This window comes from Trachemys scripta, chromosome 2, assembly GCF_013100865.1.
Source record: "Trachemys scripta elegans isolate TJP31775 chromosome 2, CAS_Tse_1.0, whole genome shotgun sequence".
Taxonomy (NCBI): Eukaryota; Metazoa; Chordata; order Testudines; family Emydidae; genus Trachemys; species Trachemys scripta.
The window spans coordinates 276027924-276047491 of record NC_048299.1 but is presented as its reverse complement, the minus strand read 5'-3'; the positions used below and the strand labels follow the sequence as shown (position 1 = coordinate 276047491).

The window sequence follows — 19568 nt, the reverse complement described above, 5'->3', positions numbered from 1 at the left end:
ATTAAGTTGGCGTAGCGGGTGACTTACATTGGTACGAGTGACATTTTAGTGTAGACGTTCACAGAGTTAGGTCGACGTAAGCTGCCTTGCGTCGACCTAACGCTGTAGTGTAGACCAGGCCTTAGAGAACTCCAGATTAGGGTTGCCAGGTGTCTGGTTTTCGACTGGAATGCCCGGTCGAATAGGGACCCTGGTGGCTCCGGTCAGCCCTGCTGACTGGGCCATTAAAAGTCCATTTGGTGGGGCTGGCAGGCTCCCTATTTGGCTCTGCACGGCTCCCTGGAAGCAGTGACATGTCCCTCGGCTCCTAGGCAGAGGCATGGCCAGGGAACCGTGGCCAATGAGAGCTGCAGGGGTGGCACCTGCAGGCGGAGGCAGCCCGCAGAGACGCTTGGCCGTACCTCCGCCTAGGAGCCAAGGGACACTTTGCAGCTTCTGGGGAGCCCTCCGAGGTGAGTGCCGCCTATAGCCCGCACCCCTCATCTCCTCCCACACCCCAATCCCCTGCCCCAGCCCTGAGTACCTTCTGCACCCAAACTCCCTGCCCCAGCCCTGAATACCTTCTGCACCCTGAACCCCTAATTTCTGGCCTCACCCAGGAGCCTGCACCTTCAGCCCAGAGCCCGAATCCCCTCCAACACCCCAACTCCCTGCCTCAGCCCAGAGCCGCTTCTCACACTCCAAACCCCTTGGCTCCACCCCCCAGCCCGGAGCCTCCTCCTGCACCCCAACCCCCTCCTCCCTGGCCCACCCCAAAACCTGCACCCCCAACCCCCTGGCCCAGCCCGGTGAAAATGAGCAAGTGGGTGAGGGTGGAGGAGAGTAAGCGATGGGGGTGGGGGGGTGGAATGAGTGAGTGGGGGCGGAGCCTTGGAGAAGAAGCAGGGCAGGGGAGGGGCAAGAGTGTTTGGTTTTGTGTGATTAGAAAGTTGGCGACCCTAATCCAGATTGACAAGTTATATGTGGGGAGAGAAGTGATCAGAGGAATTATTCTCCTCTTGAAGAGGTCCCTTCTTTTCCTCTCTTTATTGTCCATAATAATGAATCTGCTTTTCCCTACTAGTTAAGATCTTCTCTGAGATATGGTAGAGCTAGATTTACTCCTTTTAATGATCTCCAATTAATTAATTATCTCCTTTTACTTATATTATATTATATTTAGAGGGACCTTTCAGATCCTTTGCATTTCATGAAGGATGTTGTTGTTTTTGAATCCTGGCTGAACTGCATGCTTTTAAAAATTTGTTTCTGTCTCTGACATTCTATGCGCTAATTTACAGCCCAGTCAGTCTGGGGCACGTGGCAGTGGGAGGAGTAGTTCAGGGAACATTAAAGCATGTTAAAAATAGTGAAAACGTAAGAAAGAAAATTGTGACACGGGGGGAGGTTAAAAAAACAGTTTTGTGAGTGGTATAATGCACAGAGCTCTAGAGGCTTGAATTAATCAGAGGGGTTAAATTAGGAATGAATTTGGCTTTAGGAGCCAGGTTGTCATCCTGTTCTCTGATCTCTGCTCCGCTGCTGACTCACTACGTAGCCTCGGTCAAGCCACTTCACCTTGTCCGTAAAACGGGGCTAATATTTTATTCTTTACTTCACAGGTGTGTTCCGTTTCAGTGTGCAAACCAGGGGATTGAGTACATCTCGGCTACTAGGTTCCATCCATGGCTTTAAAACGTCAATGCATTATGTACCATAGCTGGATGCGTTCTCAGTGAACGGCTCTCTTTTAATTAATTTAGAGACGTAAATAAGAAAATTTGTACTTGTGATCTGAGGTTCAAGTAAAAGGCCTCTACTGGGTGAATTAAAGAGTGGCTGTAGGAGCACATCTGGCAGCCAGAAGGAAGAAATTCTGGAATAGACCTGATTTTGTCCAGCAGTGGGTGTATCGAGCACAAGCTCACCCTCTTCTCTTTCCTTTTTTCAAGGAAGGGTTTGTACATAAGATCAGTGGCTGTAAGCGTTAGCTGGATGCAGTGTTTCTGACATGTTGTGTGGGGATCCGTGAGTAAATGTTGCTACTTTATCATTCTGACAGCTCTTGGAATGCGTGTGTGTTTTTGGCATCCAGGCGAGGGACTAAGAAGTCAGACTCACAAAAATTAGGGATAAAAATGGTCTCTGTCACTTGTTCGCCTGCAGAAGGGTCTTTGGTGCCTTTGTCTCGACCAACGTTAAATGACTCCAGTGATGGCACTTGCCTCTGGGAGGGGGAAGACTATGTCACAGTCTGAATGATTTCACCCTTAGGAAATGTTACCTGTTGTTCACCTGTATCTTTCCTTTGCTCAATTTCACCCTCCTTGGACCATATTTAACCACTCTCCTCCCTCCTTACTTCTTATTTGGAAATATTTCAGGGGAGTATCTTCCACTAATTGTTAGATAACAATAACCATTCTACAAAAACAACAAGGAGTCTGGTGGCACCTTAAAGACTAACAGATTTATTTGGCCATAAGCTTTCGTGGGTAAAAACCTCACTTCTTCCGATTTTTACCCACAAAAGCTTATGCCCAAATAAATCTGTTAGTCTTTAAGGTGCTACCAGACTCCTTGTTGTTTTTGTAGATACAGACTAACACGGCTACCCCCTGATACTTAATCATAGAAGCATAGAATCATAGAATATCAGGGTTGGAAGGGACCTCAAGAGGTCATCTAATCCAACCCCCTGCTTAAAGTAGGACCAATTCCCAACTAAATGATCCCAGCCAGGGCTTTGTTAATAACCATTCTGTTATCCTTCACGGCCTTCAAAATGTTCACAGATAACATCACTTGCCGACCCTATCTCCTATTTTCAGTAGGGAATCTGAAGTGAAAAGGTTAAGGGAGTTGTTCATGGCTTCCCTGTGAATTGTTGCTGGAGCAGTCCAGAATTCTTATGTCCACGTTGCCACGTTTTTCTATTGGACCATACTACTACGTCTTTAGCCATGTCCAAGAAGTATTTCTAGAGAGGCTGCCCATGAGTATCCGTGTTGGTACAGACCTGTGCTTGAAGAGCTTCTCAGAAACCTTGCACTTGCAATTGCAAGGTCTTCCTGTGAACAGTAGGAATGGGGGGGCTTGGAGAAAAGTATGTTTAGTGGTGGGAGCAGGACATCTAGATGTAGTAATCCACAATTCTGTCATTTTAAACATGCTGTCTGCCAGGTGCCTCCTTCCCACAAAGTGGGATTCTCAAATTTAACTGTGGTCTAAGCATCTGTGTGCCTGTCTCTGCAATATCTTCCTCACTAGCTCCTTTAGCCTGTTGATATCTGATGCCAGTGCACAAACACTGATTGTATCTATTAATTTGAACAAGTGTAACACCCCCGTCTCTGTTTGTCTGCATATGGATCATCCAAAGTTAATAGCTTTGCTCCGGCTACACAGGAGCAAATTATAGCGCCTGATTCCCACCCCCTTCTTCCCTCCTCCCTGTTCGTTTACAGCAGCTTTGCATTAATATTCATAATCCATAACCAGCGAAAAGGAAGATGAAGCCTGGATTCCTGAACTGACTTGAAATTTAATTTTGCTGTTCACTGAAATATGTAATACTTCTGTGTTTGCTTAGTGCAGTGATAGATTAAGACTGTTCTACATGCAGGGTTCACAAAAAACAGACAGCATGGCATGAAATGGCAAAGAGAAGACGGCACTACAAAAAACCCAACCGATTAACCCAGGCGACGGCTCAGTGCAGCAAAGATGGGAACATTTTGGAAGTAAACTATCACTCTTCCTCTGCCATTTTCTCCTGGGAGTAAGAGAAGGGGTGTTGGATCATTAGCTAGGCTTCAGTTAAAACAGAACCTCACACCATGGCCAAGTGAATTGATAATGCTTTTCAGGAGCAGATCTCAAAACTGTTTTATTTCCATTATCTAAGCCTGATGGCCATTGCAGCCTTGTTGGTTGGTATGGCCTAGAAGATAAGCAATGGAAACCAGTGTTTAGATGCTGGTGGCTCAGACTCCAGAAGCGTTTTCAGTATGTTGCATAAAAGATGATGGATTACTCCTTTATTCCCCAAGATCTACTCTCCCTGCCTCCCTGTTGGGCCATGCTATTGAGCTAACTACCAAAGTATCCTAAAATCCTAACTGCTCCTATGAGAAAAAAATCTTGTGCCTAGAAATAGACCTTATAACCTCTGAATCCCACCTGCTTATTGTGCCATGCTGCTATCCCTGGGAACCCAGCTGCTCCATTACACCTAGTCTGTGAAACTTTTGTGATATCCCTGCTGAAGGACGTCTTCTGGTCACCACAGATGGCTGCTCTTGCTTCTCTGGAGTTGAAATTGTCAGCAGTGGGGTCCGCAAGCCAGTGATGGCCAAGCTAGGCAAAATACATTCAGTGCACAGAGTCCTAGAAGGCATCTAAGGCATAGTCTACCCTGAATATCTCAGTACCCCACAGTGACTTCAGTACCACCCCATTAGCCTCTCCACCTGAGCTGAACCACCCAGCTCCTGAGAATCATGTGCAATGATACCCACAATGAACAGATCAAAGACTTTCCATTACTTTGGAGGACTTAATTCCTGGACGAGATGTTTCCATGTTTGGAAAAACCTAAGGATGTAATGTCCTGAAAGGAGCCTCTCCGTGTTTCTGACAAGGTCTTTGGAACAACAAAAGAAGCTGCTTCCCTCATGCTGGGTTTTACTTTGAGCCCAGTGCATGCAGATGTAGGATTTTGGGTATCTACACAGCGCTGACTAAACCCCCAAGCAAAGCAGCCATGATCAAGTGTCTGTGCTTTGAATCAAGGAGTTCCCAGTCACCCAGAACAGCCCATGGATCTTACCCATCCCTCTAGATTCTCCTGAAGATCAAGCTGTTTTGTATTGAGTTCTAGCTATAAAGAGCACACCCCAGTCTCTCTTCGGTTGTATTGTTCTAAGTTTTGGGGCAACTTGTGCTAGAGACTGTAGGCTCATTAGGACTTGGCCTCTGTTACTTGTTCAGCACATCTGGCTGCTTGGACAGCCATGCACAACTGTGCCAGAGGAAGAATGATAGATGTTGACAGCCGGTGGCCTTGGCAAGAGATTATCCAAGGCCACTAGATCAGCCATTGGAGCCTTCGAGAGAGAATTCCAGTCTATAACAAAGTTGAGGCACCTTGGTGGAGCAGTGTTGATGGGGAGTCTTGCAGCATCTCTGCCTTTGTCATGGAGACATAGCACTACTTCCATCTCTAAGCACCTTTCACCAGCATTGAAATTAATTTGGAAACCAAAGTGGGGGTGGGGGAGGAAATACCCAGTCTTATCTGGCTCCCTGCTCATCCTGTCCCAGAACTCTTGGGACACCAGTTCTGGAGAACTGCACTGCGCAGTCATTTGCTGCAAGTAATTTTGAAGCTTTTAAACATTTTGCTTCTTAAACTTGACTTGTACTAAGCCGCCAGAGAACTGAATGTTAATATTGCAAGCATCACAGAAGAACTAAAAGCATAAATTAGCTTAAAGACACATTTTTTTTTCAAGTTATCCCATTACAGCTATTCTGATTGACCTCTGACACATTCGGTATGAAGCTCATCGAGAGCGTAGGGATTGGTGCAATTATACCAACTCAGTGTTAAAACCAGTGATTTTCAGAAGAACTCTGGCAATAGAGCTTGTTCAGAAATTCAGGATCTCTGAGGAAAAAGAGTGGCATTTCTCCAGGTGATATTCCAGAATGATATAGTTTTTTTAATAATTGAATAAATCCCTGAAAACAAAAGCCTGGAAAGTGACATGACTCCAGCATAATTGACAGATTGGAGCCTGGAGAACAAACTATTTGGAAAGGACTTGGAATTAATATTAATATTATACAAATATATGTGGTATATCTCACCCAATGATCTAAAAGCATTTCAGTGTTAGTAAGTTTAGCTTCACAGCATCCTTGCAAGGCAGGTCAATGTAATTCTATCCATGTTACAGGTGAGAAAACTAAGATTTAGGTGTTACGGTCAATATTTTCAGAAAATGCTCAACTATCCCCTTTTGAAAATGGTCTGTGGTCTGGAAAACAGGCCTTATAATGAGAACTTAAAGAGGAGCAATCTACTTTATCCAAAAGGAAGTTAAGAGCCAGTGTGATCAGTCTGTCACCTACATAGGAGGCACGTATCTTGGTTCTTCAATCTGGGAGGCAAAAGTATAGTAAGACCCAAAGGCTGGAAGCTGAAGTCTGCACAGTTCAAACTGGTAGTAAGATGCAATGTTTTAACTGTGTGGAACAGCTCACCGAAGGACGTGGTTTATTCTTCTTCACTTGGAATCAAGAATGGATGCCTTTCCAAAAGATGTGCTGTCGTTCAGCTAAAGACTGTAGAGTCTGATGCAGGGATTAGTGGTGGAATTCTCTGGCCTGTGTTATATAGGTAGCCTAGATGGTCCCAATGGTTCCTTTTGGTTTAAAATCTATTAAGAAGAGTGTCAAGTTGGTCACCCAAAAACACTGTTACAAGTCACTTCTGAAAACCTTGGGTTTTACAGCAAGCCTTTAGCAGAGGTGGGAACAGAATGTGGAAATTCCAACTCCTAGGCTGTTGCTGTAACCACTGCCCATACTCAAGGATTAAAATAATCCTAATCCTGAGGTGTATCTGATAAATTGTTCATGTCTGAGAAATAAACTGGGACCTAGTGCAGGTACTTTTTGTTGTGACCCTGCCATTCCCCAGGTAGGAGAGATGCTAATGGAGGAACAAAGCGCCACCACAGCCTCTCCCTGTGAAACTCATGGCAGCAAAGTGAATCCATAAATAGAGCTCGAGGTTCTTCATGGATGGGAAGTTGATAACTTACTCCAAAGGAACAGCCTGTATAGCTGGATGAAGGTAACATAGAATCAAAGAATATCAGGGTTGGAAGAGACCTCAGGAGGTCACCTAGACCAACCCCAACTAAATCATCCCAGCCAGGGCTTTGTCAAGCCTGACCTTAAAAACCTCTAAGGAAGGAGATTCCACCACCTCCGTAGGTAACCCATTCCGGGTCCTCACCACCCTCCTAGTGAACAACTTTTTTCCTAATATCCAACCTAAACCTCCCCCACTGAGACCATTACTCCCTGTTCTGTCACCTGGTACCACTGAGAACAGTCTAGATCCATCTTCTTTGGAACCCCCTTTCAAGTAGTTGAAAGCAGCTATCAAATCCCCCCTCATTCTTCTCTTCTGCAGACTAAATAATTCCAGTTCCCTAAGCTTCTCCTCATGAATCATGTGTTCCAGCCCCCTAATCATTTTTGTTGCCCTCCGCTGGACTCTTTCCAATTTTTCCACATCCTTCTTGTAGTGTGGGGCCCAAAACTGGACACAGTACTCCAGATGAGGCCTCACCAATGCTGAATAGAGGGGAATGATCACGTCCCTCGATCTGCTGGCAATGCTCCTACTTATACAGCCCAAAATGCCATTAGCCATCTTGGCAACAAGGGCACACTGTTGACTCATATCCAGTTTCTCGTCCGCTGTAACTCCTAGGTCCTTTTCTGCAGAATTGCTGCCTAGCCACTTGGTCACAAGTCTGTAGCAGTGCATGGGATTCTTCTATCCTAAGTGCAGGACTCTACACTTGTCCTTGTTGAACTTCATCAGGTTTCTTTTGGCCCAATCCTCTAATTTGTCTAGGTCCCTCTGTATCTTATCCCTACCCTCCAGCGTATCTACCACTCCTCCCAGTTTCGTGGCATCTGCAAACTTGCTGAGGGTGCAATCCATGCCATCCTCCAGATCATTAATGAAGATATTGAACAAAACCAGCCCCAGGACCGACCCTTGGGGCACTCTGCTTGATACTGACTGCCAACTAGACATGGAGCCATTGATCACTACACGTTGAGCCCAATGATCTAGCCAGTTTTCTGTCCACCTTATAGTCCATTCTTCCAGCCCATACTTCTTTAACTTGCTGGCAAGAATACTGTGGGAGACCGTATCAATAGCTTTGCTTAAGTGAAGGAATAACATGTTCACTGCTTTCCCCTCATCTACAGAGCCAGTTATCTCGTCACAGAAGGCAATGAGGTTAGTCAGGAATGACTTGCCCTTGGTGAATCCATGCTGACTGTTTCTGATCACTTTCCTCTCCTCTAAGTGCTTCAGAATTGATTCCTTGAGGACCTGCTCCATGATTTTTCCAGGGACTGAAGTGAGGCTGACTGGCCTGTAATGCCCCGGATCCTCCTCCTTCCCTTTTTTAAAGATGAGCACTATAATAGCCTTTTTCCAGTCATCCAGGACCTCCCCCAATCGCCATGAGTTTTCTAAGATACTGGCCAATGGCTCTGCAATCACATCCGCCAACTCCTTTAGCACCCTCGGATGCAGCGCCTCCGGCCCCATGGACTTGTGCTCGTCCAGTTTTTCTAAATACTTTTCTAACAGTATTGATCATCCTAAGTTTCCACAAATCATGAATCAGGGTCCCCAAAATCTAAAGATTTTAAATAAAAAAAAAATTGCAATTATTCTCATTTGCCTCCTGGTTTTGAGCCGGTAGGATTCCCATTTTCAAACTTTTCTGCACAACCATGAGGGCTAAAAACGTACATTTAAAAAAAAAAAATCAAAGCCGAGATCCTGTCAGGATCCCATGACTCTGGAGGCTGGAGCTTTAAGAAAAACACCAAATATCACAAAATTCACTGAGGGTTCCCAAGACTGAGGGAACACCATGTTCCGGGACTAACGTCACTTGATGGAGACACTTATGTGGAAGAGGGCAGGCGTGCGGAAATAGATTGAATGAAGCTGATCTGGGAGCTGTACATCCCACTTCCCTGTGCCTGCTAAGCCCCCTCTAGTAGATTAAGCGCTGCCACCACTGCCCACTCTTGCGGGTCTCAGGCAGGGACTCTTGCCGCGCTAGGTAAGAGCTCTGGCAATTGGAGTGGCTGATGGTAAGTATGATGCTCCCTCACCATGCTCTAAGGCCACACCCCATTTCTTGTTAGTGCCACCACGGCTTGGGCTGCGCTAGCCTCCTTTGATCACCCTCGCAGGGGGATGTTGTGGCCCCTTTCCACCAGTTCAGCCTGCTTTGGTGGACTTTCCATCGCTGGAAACCGACCTCGTGTCTTATGGTGGCCCCACTTTGAAGTGAAGCTAGCTTTTGAGCGATATGCAGCGCAGAACAGGCTACGGCCCCGATCCTGGAATGGGATCTGTGCGGACAGAGACTGGCTGTGTGCAGGCCCAGGAATCTGCCCACACAGATTGGATGGCAGGATCAGGCCCTAATAATTCAAGAACAAGCCAGAGTCCTCAGCCTTTTATTCCCCGTGATGTGAGCAGGGAAGCTGTAGTTTTCTTAGATTCCTCCCGGGCCCCTCTGTCTGCATCTCACCTGTCTAGACGATGACTCTGCCTGTCCCATCAGTGAGTGCTGGGCTGACCTGAGCTAATGGGAAGATAATTTAGCATTTAGTCCCTGGTTTACAGCTCCCTTGTCATTAGCTGTATGTGAGTGAGTGGTTTGTCTGCCACACGTGGCTTGTCCACCAGGAGTGATTCCAGTCTCTCTCCTCTTTGAGCCATTAGGCTCATATACAATCTCCGCTAACTCAAGATTTCCAGCGCTGTATCCGCTCCCAAGCAGATGGTGTCCCCTGCTACCCAGCCCCCAAGACACCCTCAGGAAAACCTTGGGTCTGGTCCATTAGGCAACAGAGTCTCTCAGTTGGCATTAATAACGCAATTCAGAATAAAGTTGTGCTGTATCTTGTCAAGCTTCCCATTGGAAGGATAAATAGCAGAGGAATTAGGAGGGGTAATTGGGTGTCTCATTCTCCACACCACCCCTTTCTTTACACAGGGCCACCCAATTGCGGGGTGGGGGTGGTGGCGGCAGAGCAAAGCATTTAACAGAAGTTCTCACTAACTCCTAGACTGTATCTCTGAAGATCAGAGCTCACTGTGCCAGCCCTCATGCTGGTCTCCTCTTGCTCCTCTCATGACTTCTTTCCTCTAGCATTCCTGCCTCCCTTTCCTAATTCCATTCCCAGCTGGAGGGCAGGACAATCCTAGGACTTTGCACAGGCCACCAACACCACTCAGCACCTGCACACTAAATCCAACAGCCAAAATTAGTATGACTAGACTACTATATGCCACAAGTAGAGAACAGGAGGGACCAAGATGCACCAATGCCCGAGGCCGCCTCAAAGTCAGGGAAATGGTGAAGTGAGATATACCCAGATAATCCTGGTAAGTGACGCACACCCACATGCTGTAGAGGAAGCTGGAATCTCCCCCTCCCCCCCAAGGTCACTGCTAATCTGACTTGGGGGGAAATTCCTTCCTGACCCCACACGTGGTGATCTGTTAGACTGTGAGCAAGAACCAGGCAGCCAAGCCCCTGAGAGAGAGAGAAAGCTCAGTGCCGCGTGAGAGCACTGGCCCTCCCCGCCCAATGTCCGTTTCCAGCCATGGCCATCCCTGATGCTTCAGAGGAAGGAGACAAAAATACCAAACCAAACCAAACCGAAAACCCTCCCAGAAAACATGGGTGGGGAAGGAATAATCCCTTCCTGACCCCTGGCAGTGGCCAGTTGGAAACCTGGAGCATGAACTTTAGGAACATAAGACAGAAACCAGAGGGCTGCTGAGCCCTGCCCCCACCATCACAAGCAACCCTATCGCACAGTCACAGTCATCAGTTTCTCCTCTCTCTCTCTCTCTCAACTAATTAAGTTGTTTGCTCCCACAGCTCCTGTTGGGAGTCTGTTCCAGAACCTCACCCCTCTGAGGGTTAGAAACCTTCTTCTAATTTCCAGCCTGAATTTGTTTGTGGCCAGTTTATCCCCATTTGTGCTTGTGCCAGCATCGTCCTTCAGTTTAAATAGCTCTGCACACTCCCTGGTGTTTACCCCCTGATGTATTTATAGAGGGCAGTCATATCCGCGCTCAGCCTTCTTTCTGCCTGGCTAAGCAAGTCAAGCTCTTCCAGTCTCCTAGGAGATAACTGGGTCTGTGGATGAGGGGAAAGCAGTGGCTGTGTTATTCCTTGACTTTAGCAAAGCTTTTGATACGATCTCCCACAGTATTCTTGCCGCCAAGTTAAAGAAGTATGGGCTGGATGAATGGACTGTAAGGTGGATAGAAAGCTGGCTAGATCATTGGGCTCAACGTGTAGTGATCAATGGCTCCATGTCTAGTTGGCAGTTAGTATCAAGCGGAGTGCCCCAAGGGTCGGTCCCGGGGCTGGTTTTGTTCAATATCTTCATTAATGATCTGGAGGATGGCGTGGACTGCACCCTCAGCAAGTTTGCAGATGACACGAAACTGGGAGGAGTGGTAGATACGCTGGAGGGTAGGGATAGGATACAGAGGGACCTAGACAAATTAGAGGATTGGTCCAAAAGAAACCTGATGAGGTTCAACAAGGACAAGTGCAGAGACTTGCACTTAGGACAGAAGAATCCCATTCACTGTTACAGACTAGGGACCAAATGGCTAGGAAGCAGTTCTGCAGAAAAAGACCTAGGGGTTACAGTGGACGAGAAGCTGGATATGAGTCAGCAGTGTGCCCTTGTTGCCAAGAAGGCTAACAGCATTTTGGGCTGTAGAAGTAGGGGCATTGCCAGCAGATCGAGGGACATGCTCATTCCCCTCTATTCAACATTGGTGAGGCCTCATCTGGAGTACTGTGTCCAGTTTTGGGCTCCACATTACAACTAGGAAGTGGAAAAATTGGAAAGAGTCCAGCAGAGGGCAACAAAAAGGATTAGGGGGCTGGAGCACATAACTTATGAGGAGAGGCTGAGGGAACTGGGATTTTTTAGTCTGGATAAGAGAAGAATGAGGGGGGATTTGATAGCTGCTTTCAACTACCTGAAAAGGGGTTCCAAAGAGGATGGGTTTAGACTGTTCTCAGTGGTAGCAGATGACAGAACAAGGAGTAATGGTCTCAAGTTGCAGTTGGGGAGGTCTAGGTTGGATATTAGGAAAAACTATTTCACTAGGAGGGCGGTGAAGCACTGGAATGGGTTACCTAGGGAGGTGGTGGAATCTCCTTCATTAGAGGTTTTTAAGGTCAGGCTTGACAAAGCCCTGTCTGGGATGATTTAGTTGGGAATTGGTCCTGCTTTGAGCAGGGGGTTGGACTAGATGACCTCCTAAGGTCCCTTCCAACCCTGATATTCTGTGATTCTATAGGACAGGTCCTCCATTCTCCTGACTATTCTCATAGCTCGTCTCGCCACCTGTTTCAATTAAAATTCATCTTTCTTGAACCTGGGTGACCAGAACTGCACACAGTATTCCAGGTGAGGTCTTACCAGAGCCTTGTGCAATGGCATTAATACATCACTGTCTCTGCTGGAAATGCCTCTCCTGATACATCCTAGAATCACATTTGCTTTTTCACAGTCATATCACATTGCTGACTCATAGTCCTCTTCTGATCGAGCTGCACACTCAAGTCTTCATCCTCCTCTGTCGCTTCCACGTGGTGAACCCCCAGCCTGTAGCAGAAATTCTTAATGTTAGACCTTAAGTGCATGACCATACAGTGTACTATTTCTGTCACTAGCCTGGGACTCAGAAGACCTGGGTTCAGTTACCTGCTCTGCCGCATACTCCCATGTGATCTTGGGCAAATCACTTAGTCTCTCTGTGCCTCAGTTCCCCATCTGTACAATGGGGATAACAGTCCTGCCCTGCCTCACAGAGGAGTTGTGAGGATAAGTAAATTAAGGATCATGAGGCGCCCAGATACTGCAGTAATGGGGGTTATAAGTAAGGCTACGCTTGGCAGAGGTATTTTTAGTGAAAGTCACAGACAGGACGTGGGAAATAAACAAATCACGAAAACGTAGACAGGACCGGCATTAGGGGGTAGCAGTCAGGGCAGTTGCCTCGGGACCCCCGCCACAGGGGGCGCTGTGAAGGTAAGTTACAGGTGGCGGGGCTGAATTAGTGGAATTTTGAGGAAGTCACAGAGGGCTCATAAAATCGCAGAATCCGTGACTGATTTTAGCCTTAGTATAAGTAAGGCTACGAGTCTGTCACAGATTCCATGACTTTACTGGACCGCTGTGACTTCTTCAGCTTCAGCGTGCCACAGCAGCAGGGCTGGAGCAGCTGTCAGCCCCCCGCCCACCCCCCGCCCCCCTCCCGCCCAGGAGCAGCAGCCTGGGGCCAGGTCGGCCCGCAGAGGCAGTGTTTAGCTCCTTCTGCCAGCACAGTGGCCCAGGGCTGGTGGTCCCGGTGGTCAGCCCCCACCACCAGAGCAGTGGCCGGGTCAGCCCCGAGGGCTGGTCAGCAGCAGCTCAGGGCCCAGGGTCAGCGGTCAGGCCCCGCTGCAGGAGCAGCGGCCCCAGGCTGCAAAAGCAGAGGCTGCCACTGCTGGGTTGCCCCGAGGACTGATGATCAGCCCATGCCGCCGGAGCAATGGAGCAGCAGCCGGGGCTGGAGCAGTGGCAGGTGTGGGGTCCCATTTTTAGTTCCCCTAACACCCCCCCCCCAGTGTCTTTAGTAAAAGTCACAGACAGATCGTGGGGTTCTGTGATTTTTTGTTTATTGCCCTGACTTGTCTTTGACTTTTACTAAAAATACCTGTGACAGATTCTTGGTTATAAGTATCTAGATCAGGGGTAGGCAACCTATGGCACGTGTGCCAAAGGCGGCACGCGAGCTGATTTTCAGTGGCACTCACACTATCCGAGTCCTGGCCACTGGTCCGGGGGCCTCTGCATTTTAATTTAATTTTAAATGAAGCTTCTTAAACATTTTAAAAACCTTATTTACTTTACATACAGCAATAGTTTAGTTCTATATTATAGACACTTAGAAAGAGACCTTCTAAAAACGTTAAAATGTATTACTGGCACGCGAAACCTTAAATCAGAGTGAATAAATGACGACTCGGCACACCACTTCGGAAAGGTTGCTGACCCCTGATCTAGATGGAAGTGTTGTCTCGTAGTTAGAAGAGGGGTCTGTGTTGTGAGTCCTAGCTTCTGTTCCCAGCTCTGTCACTCTGTGCTGCAGTTTTACTCAGCCGAAAATGTACCTACTTCATGGGGATGTTGAGGCCTAATTCATGTTTGTAATGTGTCTTGAGATCCTCAACTGAAAGACACTAGAGCAGTGTGAGGAACTGTGTTTATTGTTAGAGCCCTATCAGTTATGCTTTTTTTATTGGTTTGTGCCTTTTGACTCCTGCACTCAGTTTCTTTTTCACTGTAGCTTCTCTTGTCTGGCTTCTCGGAGCTGAATCTCCCCTTTGGCTTTAGGGCTATTGCAGCTTCGTTCCTGGAGGCCAACTGTATTGGAGGCTGGTTCTGCCACAAGGTCTAGGAATCTCTTGGCACATCCCCTCTGTGCAGGAATGTGGCTCCGCTGTTGGATGAGATCTGCAACTTGACAGGGAACTGGAAATGGGAGTCGATTAGTCCTTGGTTTTTTTTTTTTTTTTTTCTTGAGGCAGAGATAAATTGCACAGCTCTCCGTTTGTGTGCCGTTGCGCCAGTCGGAAAAGCGCAGTAAGTGGCTTCCTGGAATGTCATGGATTCCATTGCCCACACTAACGGCAGCAGTAATTTTGCCTGGTGTCTTGAAGCTTAAAAGAAAAAAGCGTGCAGCAGCTGCCTGCGGCCGAAGTCCAAGCGGAGGTGTGGGGTCCGGAGACTCTGCGGCCGAAGTCCAAGGGGAGGTGTGGGGTCCGGAGACTCTGCGGCCGAAGTCCAAGCGGAGGTGTGGGGTCCGGAGACTCTGCGGCCGAAGTCCAAGCGGAGGTGTGGGGTCCGGAGACTCTGCGGCCGAAGTCCAAGCGGAGGTGTGGGGTCTGGAGACTCTGCTCTTCCTGCAGGCTGATTGAAATGAAGTGCTGCCGTGTAGGCAGCTGAGCGGATTCGCTGCAACAGACTTCGCCTTCTGCTGCAGGCTTTGGTAGCTGGTGCCATGAATAAATTGCAATGAATAATTCCTACAGAAACTGCTCTTTCGTACCTTCGATACACCTAGCCTAGGTAATTCATAGATAACTCCAGACTTGTATCTTTCCAAAACGGGGCACGTGTGTTATCCCCATTATACGCACAGGCAAACTGAGGCACCAAGCAGGCGTCTTTCTTGCCTGAGGTTACACATCGAGTCGCTGGGAGTCTGCTGACTCCCCGCCTCCTGCCCCAGCTGCTTGGACCACGCTGCTGGTGTATGTACTTGGGGGGTGTCTGGGTTTTTATTATACCCTTCAGCCCAACATGCATCTTAAGTGCAGACACAGCTGCTTGGCTCCCAGTTCCTGCCTTCTCTCATGCTGCAGGCACCATTTCCAGTGAAGGGATCCCAACTGAGCAGGGCCAGGAAAACCATTGTTGTATGGTCCTTGTCACCTTCTCAGCAGGGAATCTTCTGTCACAGCCATCAGCTCCATCTGCAGCCATCAGCTTCTCCATCCACTGTCCTTCTTCCTGGCCTCACCACCACAAGCAAGGAGAAGGGGCTGCCCTTTCCAGTTCTGCTCCCTGGGAGTAGGGGAGCCAGCACCACTTTTCATGCTGCTCCTTCTCCTGTTTGCCACTTCTGCCACTTCCTGGCTACCTACCAACCCTGCCTTAGCACGTTGGTCCTTATTTCTTTGGGCCATCAGGTTCCCCGGGCCTCCAGGGTAAGTCACGTGTGGCCCTTTGAGTCCTGGGAGCCCTTTGAAATAATCTAAGGCTTCTGGGGCAGAGGTGGGTGCGTGCTGCAGAGGCAAGGAGGAGATGAAGGAGGAGATTTAGGCTTGCAGCTGCCAGAACTGTATTGAATTCAGTCTATTGCTGCTTGATGCAGCATCTTTTTACAGGCAAGGAGAAAAAACTCTGGCTGCAGTTTTTGTACCGGAGGCCCAGGAGATTATGATATGGCCATAAACTGTCTCTCTAGCGCTCGTCAAGCCTGCAGTGTGACGGATGGACTCCTGTCCAGCTCTGTAGCGACAATGCTGCAGAAGGCAATGGCTAAGTTCCTTTGCTAACACTTCCCTGCACTCGCCTTCCATCTGAGGATCTCAAAGGACGGTGCACACGGTAAAGAATGAAGTCTCCCAACCCCCGACGAGTGGTGTTATGCTCATTTAAGGCACAGAAAGGGGAGGTGATTTACTCAAAGTCACACAGCGGGTCGGTGGAAAGGGCAGGGACATAACTCAGGAGACCTGACCACCCCACTCACCCGCCCGGTGCTCTACTCTCACTAGTGGTGGACAAGGTTACTAGGAAAGCTCTGGGCTTTATTTCCTTTGCAGGGTCTTTTAGGCAATGCTTGTGGACTTTAGCCAACTGTTCTTTCTTTGTGTCCTTTTTCAGCCTCAAGAGAAAATCTGCATTCACCGCTCCGTAGAAAATGTCTTATGGTTCCATTGATGGGAGCGGATTCGGAAGCCGGAACCCCTTTGGAGGCCCATCGAGACAAGGATATCAGCCCCTAGGTAAAGTATTGATTGCGTGCTATAATTTACCCTTCATGACTAAGCCGGGGAAGGCAGTTTTAATTGCTAATGTATAACAAGGCTGATGGATCTCAGTAGCCAAATGCTACACTATATGGTAGATCATTTTGTGTGGTGATTAGGCACAAGGACGTCAAGTTAAAGATCTCTTCTAGCCCCTCTTCTCTGACTTCAGTACTGAGAGCCAGACAGAAGATGTGAGTTGCTTTCCAAGTGGTCTCACAACACGTCATAAAATATCAAGACATGTCATGCAATATGTCATAGGAATGTAACATTGCCCGGGCAAATTATATTGTTGGTCCATAGTCCCTCCAGTAGCCAGTACCTTATGCTTCAGAAGAAAACATACATCCCACCACTGCGTACCTAGTTACTATGCAGTGCTATGTAGTGGGTGTAGGTATGTGATTGTTCCCTGACCAGCATGCTGCCCCCTCAAAGTACATGATTTAATTGTTCAATCTTTTAGGGCTATCTTGTGCAACCCTTATGTTGAGGATCAGTTATGCAAATAGTCCTGACTTCAGTGGGGCTGTTCGCATGAGTAATTACTGTCCAACAAGAGTAAGGGCTTGTCTACATTGCTGGGTAACACGTGCTACTGGGGTGTGATTTCCAAAGCGCACAAATGTGTTGCACATTAATTGACCGGTGCAGACCTTGCTGTGCACTAAAGGTTCCTTAGTGCACTTAAAATGATAGATTAATAGAGCTGAAGGCCAGAAGGACCAGCAGATCATCTAGTCTGACCTCTGGTCTTTCCCAGGCCATCAGCACCACCCAGCACCCGCGCACTAAACCCAATAACATAAATTAGACCAAAGTATTACAGCCCACAGGAGACAAGACTATTATGTGCCACAGGCAGAGCTAGGAAGGACAGAGGTGCACCGGTATTTGAGGCCCCTGCAGTGGCAGGACAATGATGAAGTGAGATATATCCAGATAATCCTGGCAAGAGACCTGCACTCTCATGCTGTAGAGGAAGGTGAAAAACCCACAAGGTCACTGTCAGTTTGACCCAGGGGAAAATTTATTTCCCTATCCCACATATGGTGATCGGTTAGACCCTGATCATATGAGCAAGAACCAGCCAGCCCCCCAAGCACCTGCGAGAGAGAGAGAGAGAATGCTCAGTGTCACCTCACAGCCCTGGTCCACCCTGCCCAGTGTCTCATCTCTCACCATCTGCATCCCTCATGCTTCAACGAAAGGGGACCAACAACTCACCCAGAATACATTGCGGGAGAGCAGGGGAGAAATCTCTTCCTGACCCTTGCAGGTTGACCGTCTGAATCCTTGAAACATGAGCTTTTAGTAATAGAAGACACAAACAGGAAGTGATCCCCAGGGCTGTGTGCTGAGCTCTGTCTCCTATCATCACAAGCAGTCTTGTGATACAATGGCACTCATGAATTTGGTCAGCTCTCTCTGATTAAGTTGTTTGGACTCATGGCTCCTATTGGGAAGCTGTTCCAGAACCTCACCCCTCTGATAGTTAGAAATCTTCTTCTAATTTCCAGCTTGAATTTATTCCTGGCAGTTTATCCCCATTTGTGCTTGTGCCAGCATTGTCCTTCAGTTTAAATAGCTCTTCACTCTCCCTGGTGTTTACCCCCTTGATGTATTTATGGAGAACAAACATATCCCCTCTCAGTCTTCTTTTTGCTAGGTTAAACAAGCCTAGCTTTTCCAGTCTCCTCTCATAAAATAGGCCCTTCATTCCCCTGATCATCCTAGTAGCACTTCCTACCACCTGTTCCAGTTTGAATTCATCTTTCTTGAACAGTAACAGACTGCTATTCCAATTAAAGTGCAGCACGTTAGTGTGCTTTAGAAATCACATCACGATAGCGCGCATTGCTGTACTGTGTAGACAAGCCCTTAAGGATTGCACAGTTGGGCTCTTAATTTGCACTGCTACTGATGTTGACAGTGGTCTCAATCTTATTTAGCTCCAGAGACAATATTTAATTCAGTAATATCTTGCAACAGTGAGTTCCCCAGGTTGGCTTGTCGTCTAGGTGAAGAAATATTTTTGTGATTCTATAGTTCCAGCTCTGTAATATCATTGGATGTCTGCCTTGTTCTAATATAATAGGATGTGTGGGGAATGCTGGGGACTGATCAGTTTTCACCGTGTCCTCAGTCTTGGGGCGTGATCGAGTTACTGTGTTGCATGTTATGATGCTTGCTTTTGCATGTTGCATGGTGGCTCATTCTGTTGGGTTTGATTCATGTATCGGTCATTGAACTAGTGCATATAACATGACTAGCACGGGCGCGAATTTCGTGTACGGCATTGTTTACCATATAAGTTGAGCGGGGGTCTTTTGCTTGCAGTGTTTTTAGAGGCGTTTGTGGGGACTGGAGATAGAGCATTTCACTGGCAGACATGGGATTCTGTTCCTGTCATCCAGGTGTATTTACAATTGGAATGATGTGCAGAAGGAAGCTGGGCATGATGCGTTCACTGTGGGTACATTAACTCACGGGGATGCTGCATCTAATCTGTGCAATGTGCTATTCCATGACAGCAATGGGAACAGAGAGTCACTCGGTAAATACATGCAAACCCAGAAATAACATTTAGCAAATGGCTGCACTTTTTTTTGGTAACCAAAGCTCCCTGTCCTCCCACCTCCTTCTTTCCTGGGGGGGCTTTGGAAATGATAAAGTAAAAAGAGGCAAAGCGTCCAGATGTCAACCTGTATGTTTTAAATGGCCTCTAATGCACAGTGCGAGGCTGCGCTTTATAAAAGCAAACTCATAATACAACTATCATAACACAAAGGGGAGCTAACGACTGCGCCCTCGTGCTTTAGCTTTCTGAAAGAGTTTGTTCTTGTGCCTGCCCTCCTCTGAGGCAGACAGTTATAGGAAACGTTGCTCCTGATAGGGTATTGCGGGGCGGGGGGGGGGGGGGGAGGGGAGTGGTGGACTCTGTTCTGCTCAGATACCACGGTAATGAGTGAGCTGTGGAAACCTGGAGAGAGCAGTGGGCAGGAGCATTGGGTGGTCTACAGCATTACCGATGGCAAGGCTGGTTTCTCTCCACTCACAATGAGCGGGAGCTGATTCCTTGGTGCGTTCCCATGTGTGCAGAGTGGGGTATCC

General features: G+C 47.7%; 1 protein-coding gene across 7 annotated transcripts in view; it reads left to right on the top strand.

Moving 5' to 3' along the window:
- Positions 1-19568, top strand: part of TSNARE1 (t-SNARE domain containing 1) — a 609011-nt gene that overhangs the window by 83368 nt on the left and 506075 nt on the right. For all 7 annotated transcript variants that reach the window (XM_034763709.1, XM_034763708.1, XM_034763705.1 and 4 more), the window contains one exon: positions 16306-16427. In XM_034763709.1, the coding sequence (XP_034619600.1) occupies positions 16343-16427 (85 nt within the window). In that variant the 5' untranslated portion in view covers positions 16306-16342. The remainder of the gene's footprint in view (positions 1-16305; positions 16428-19568) is intronic.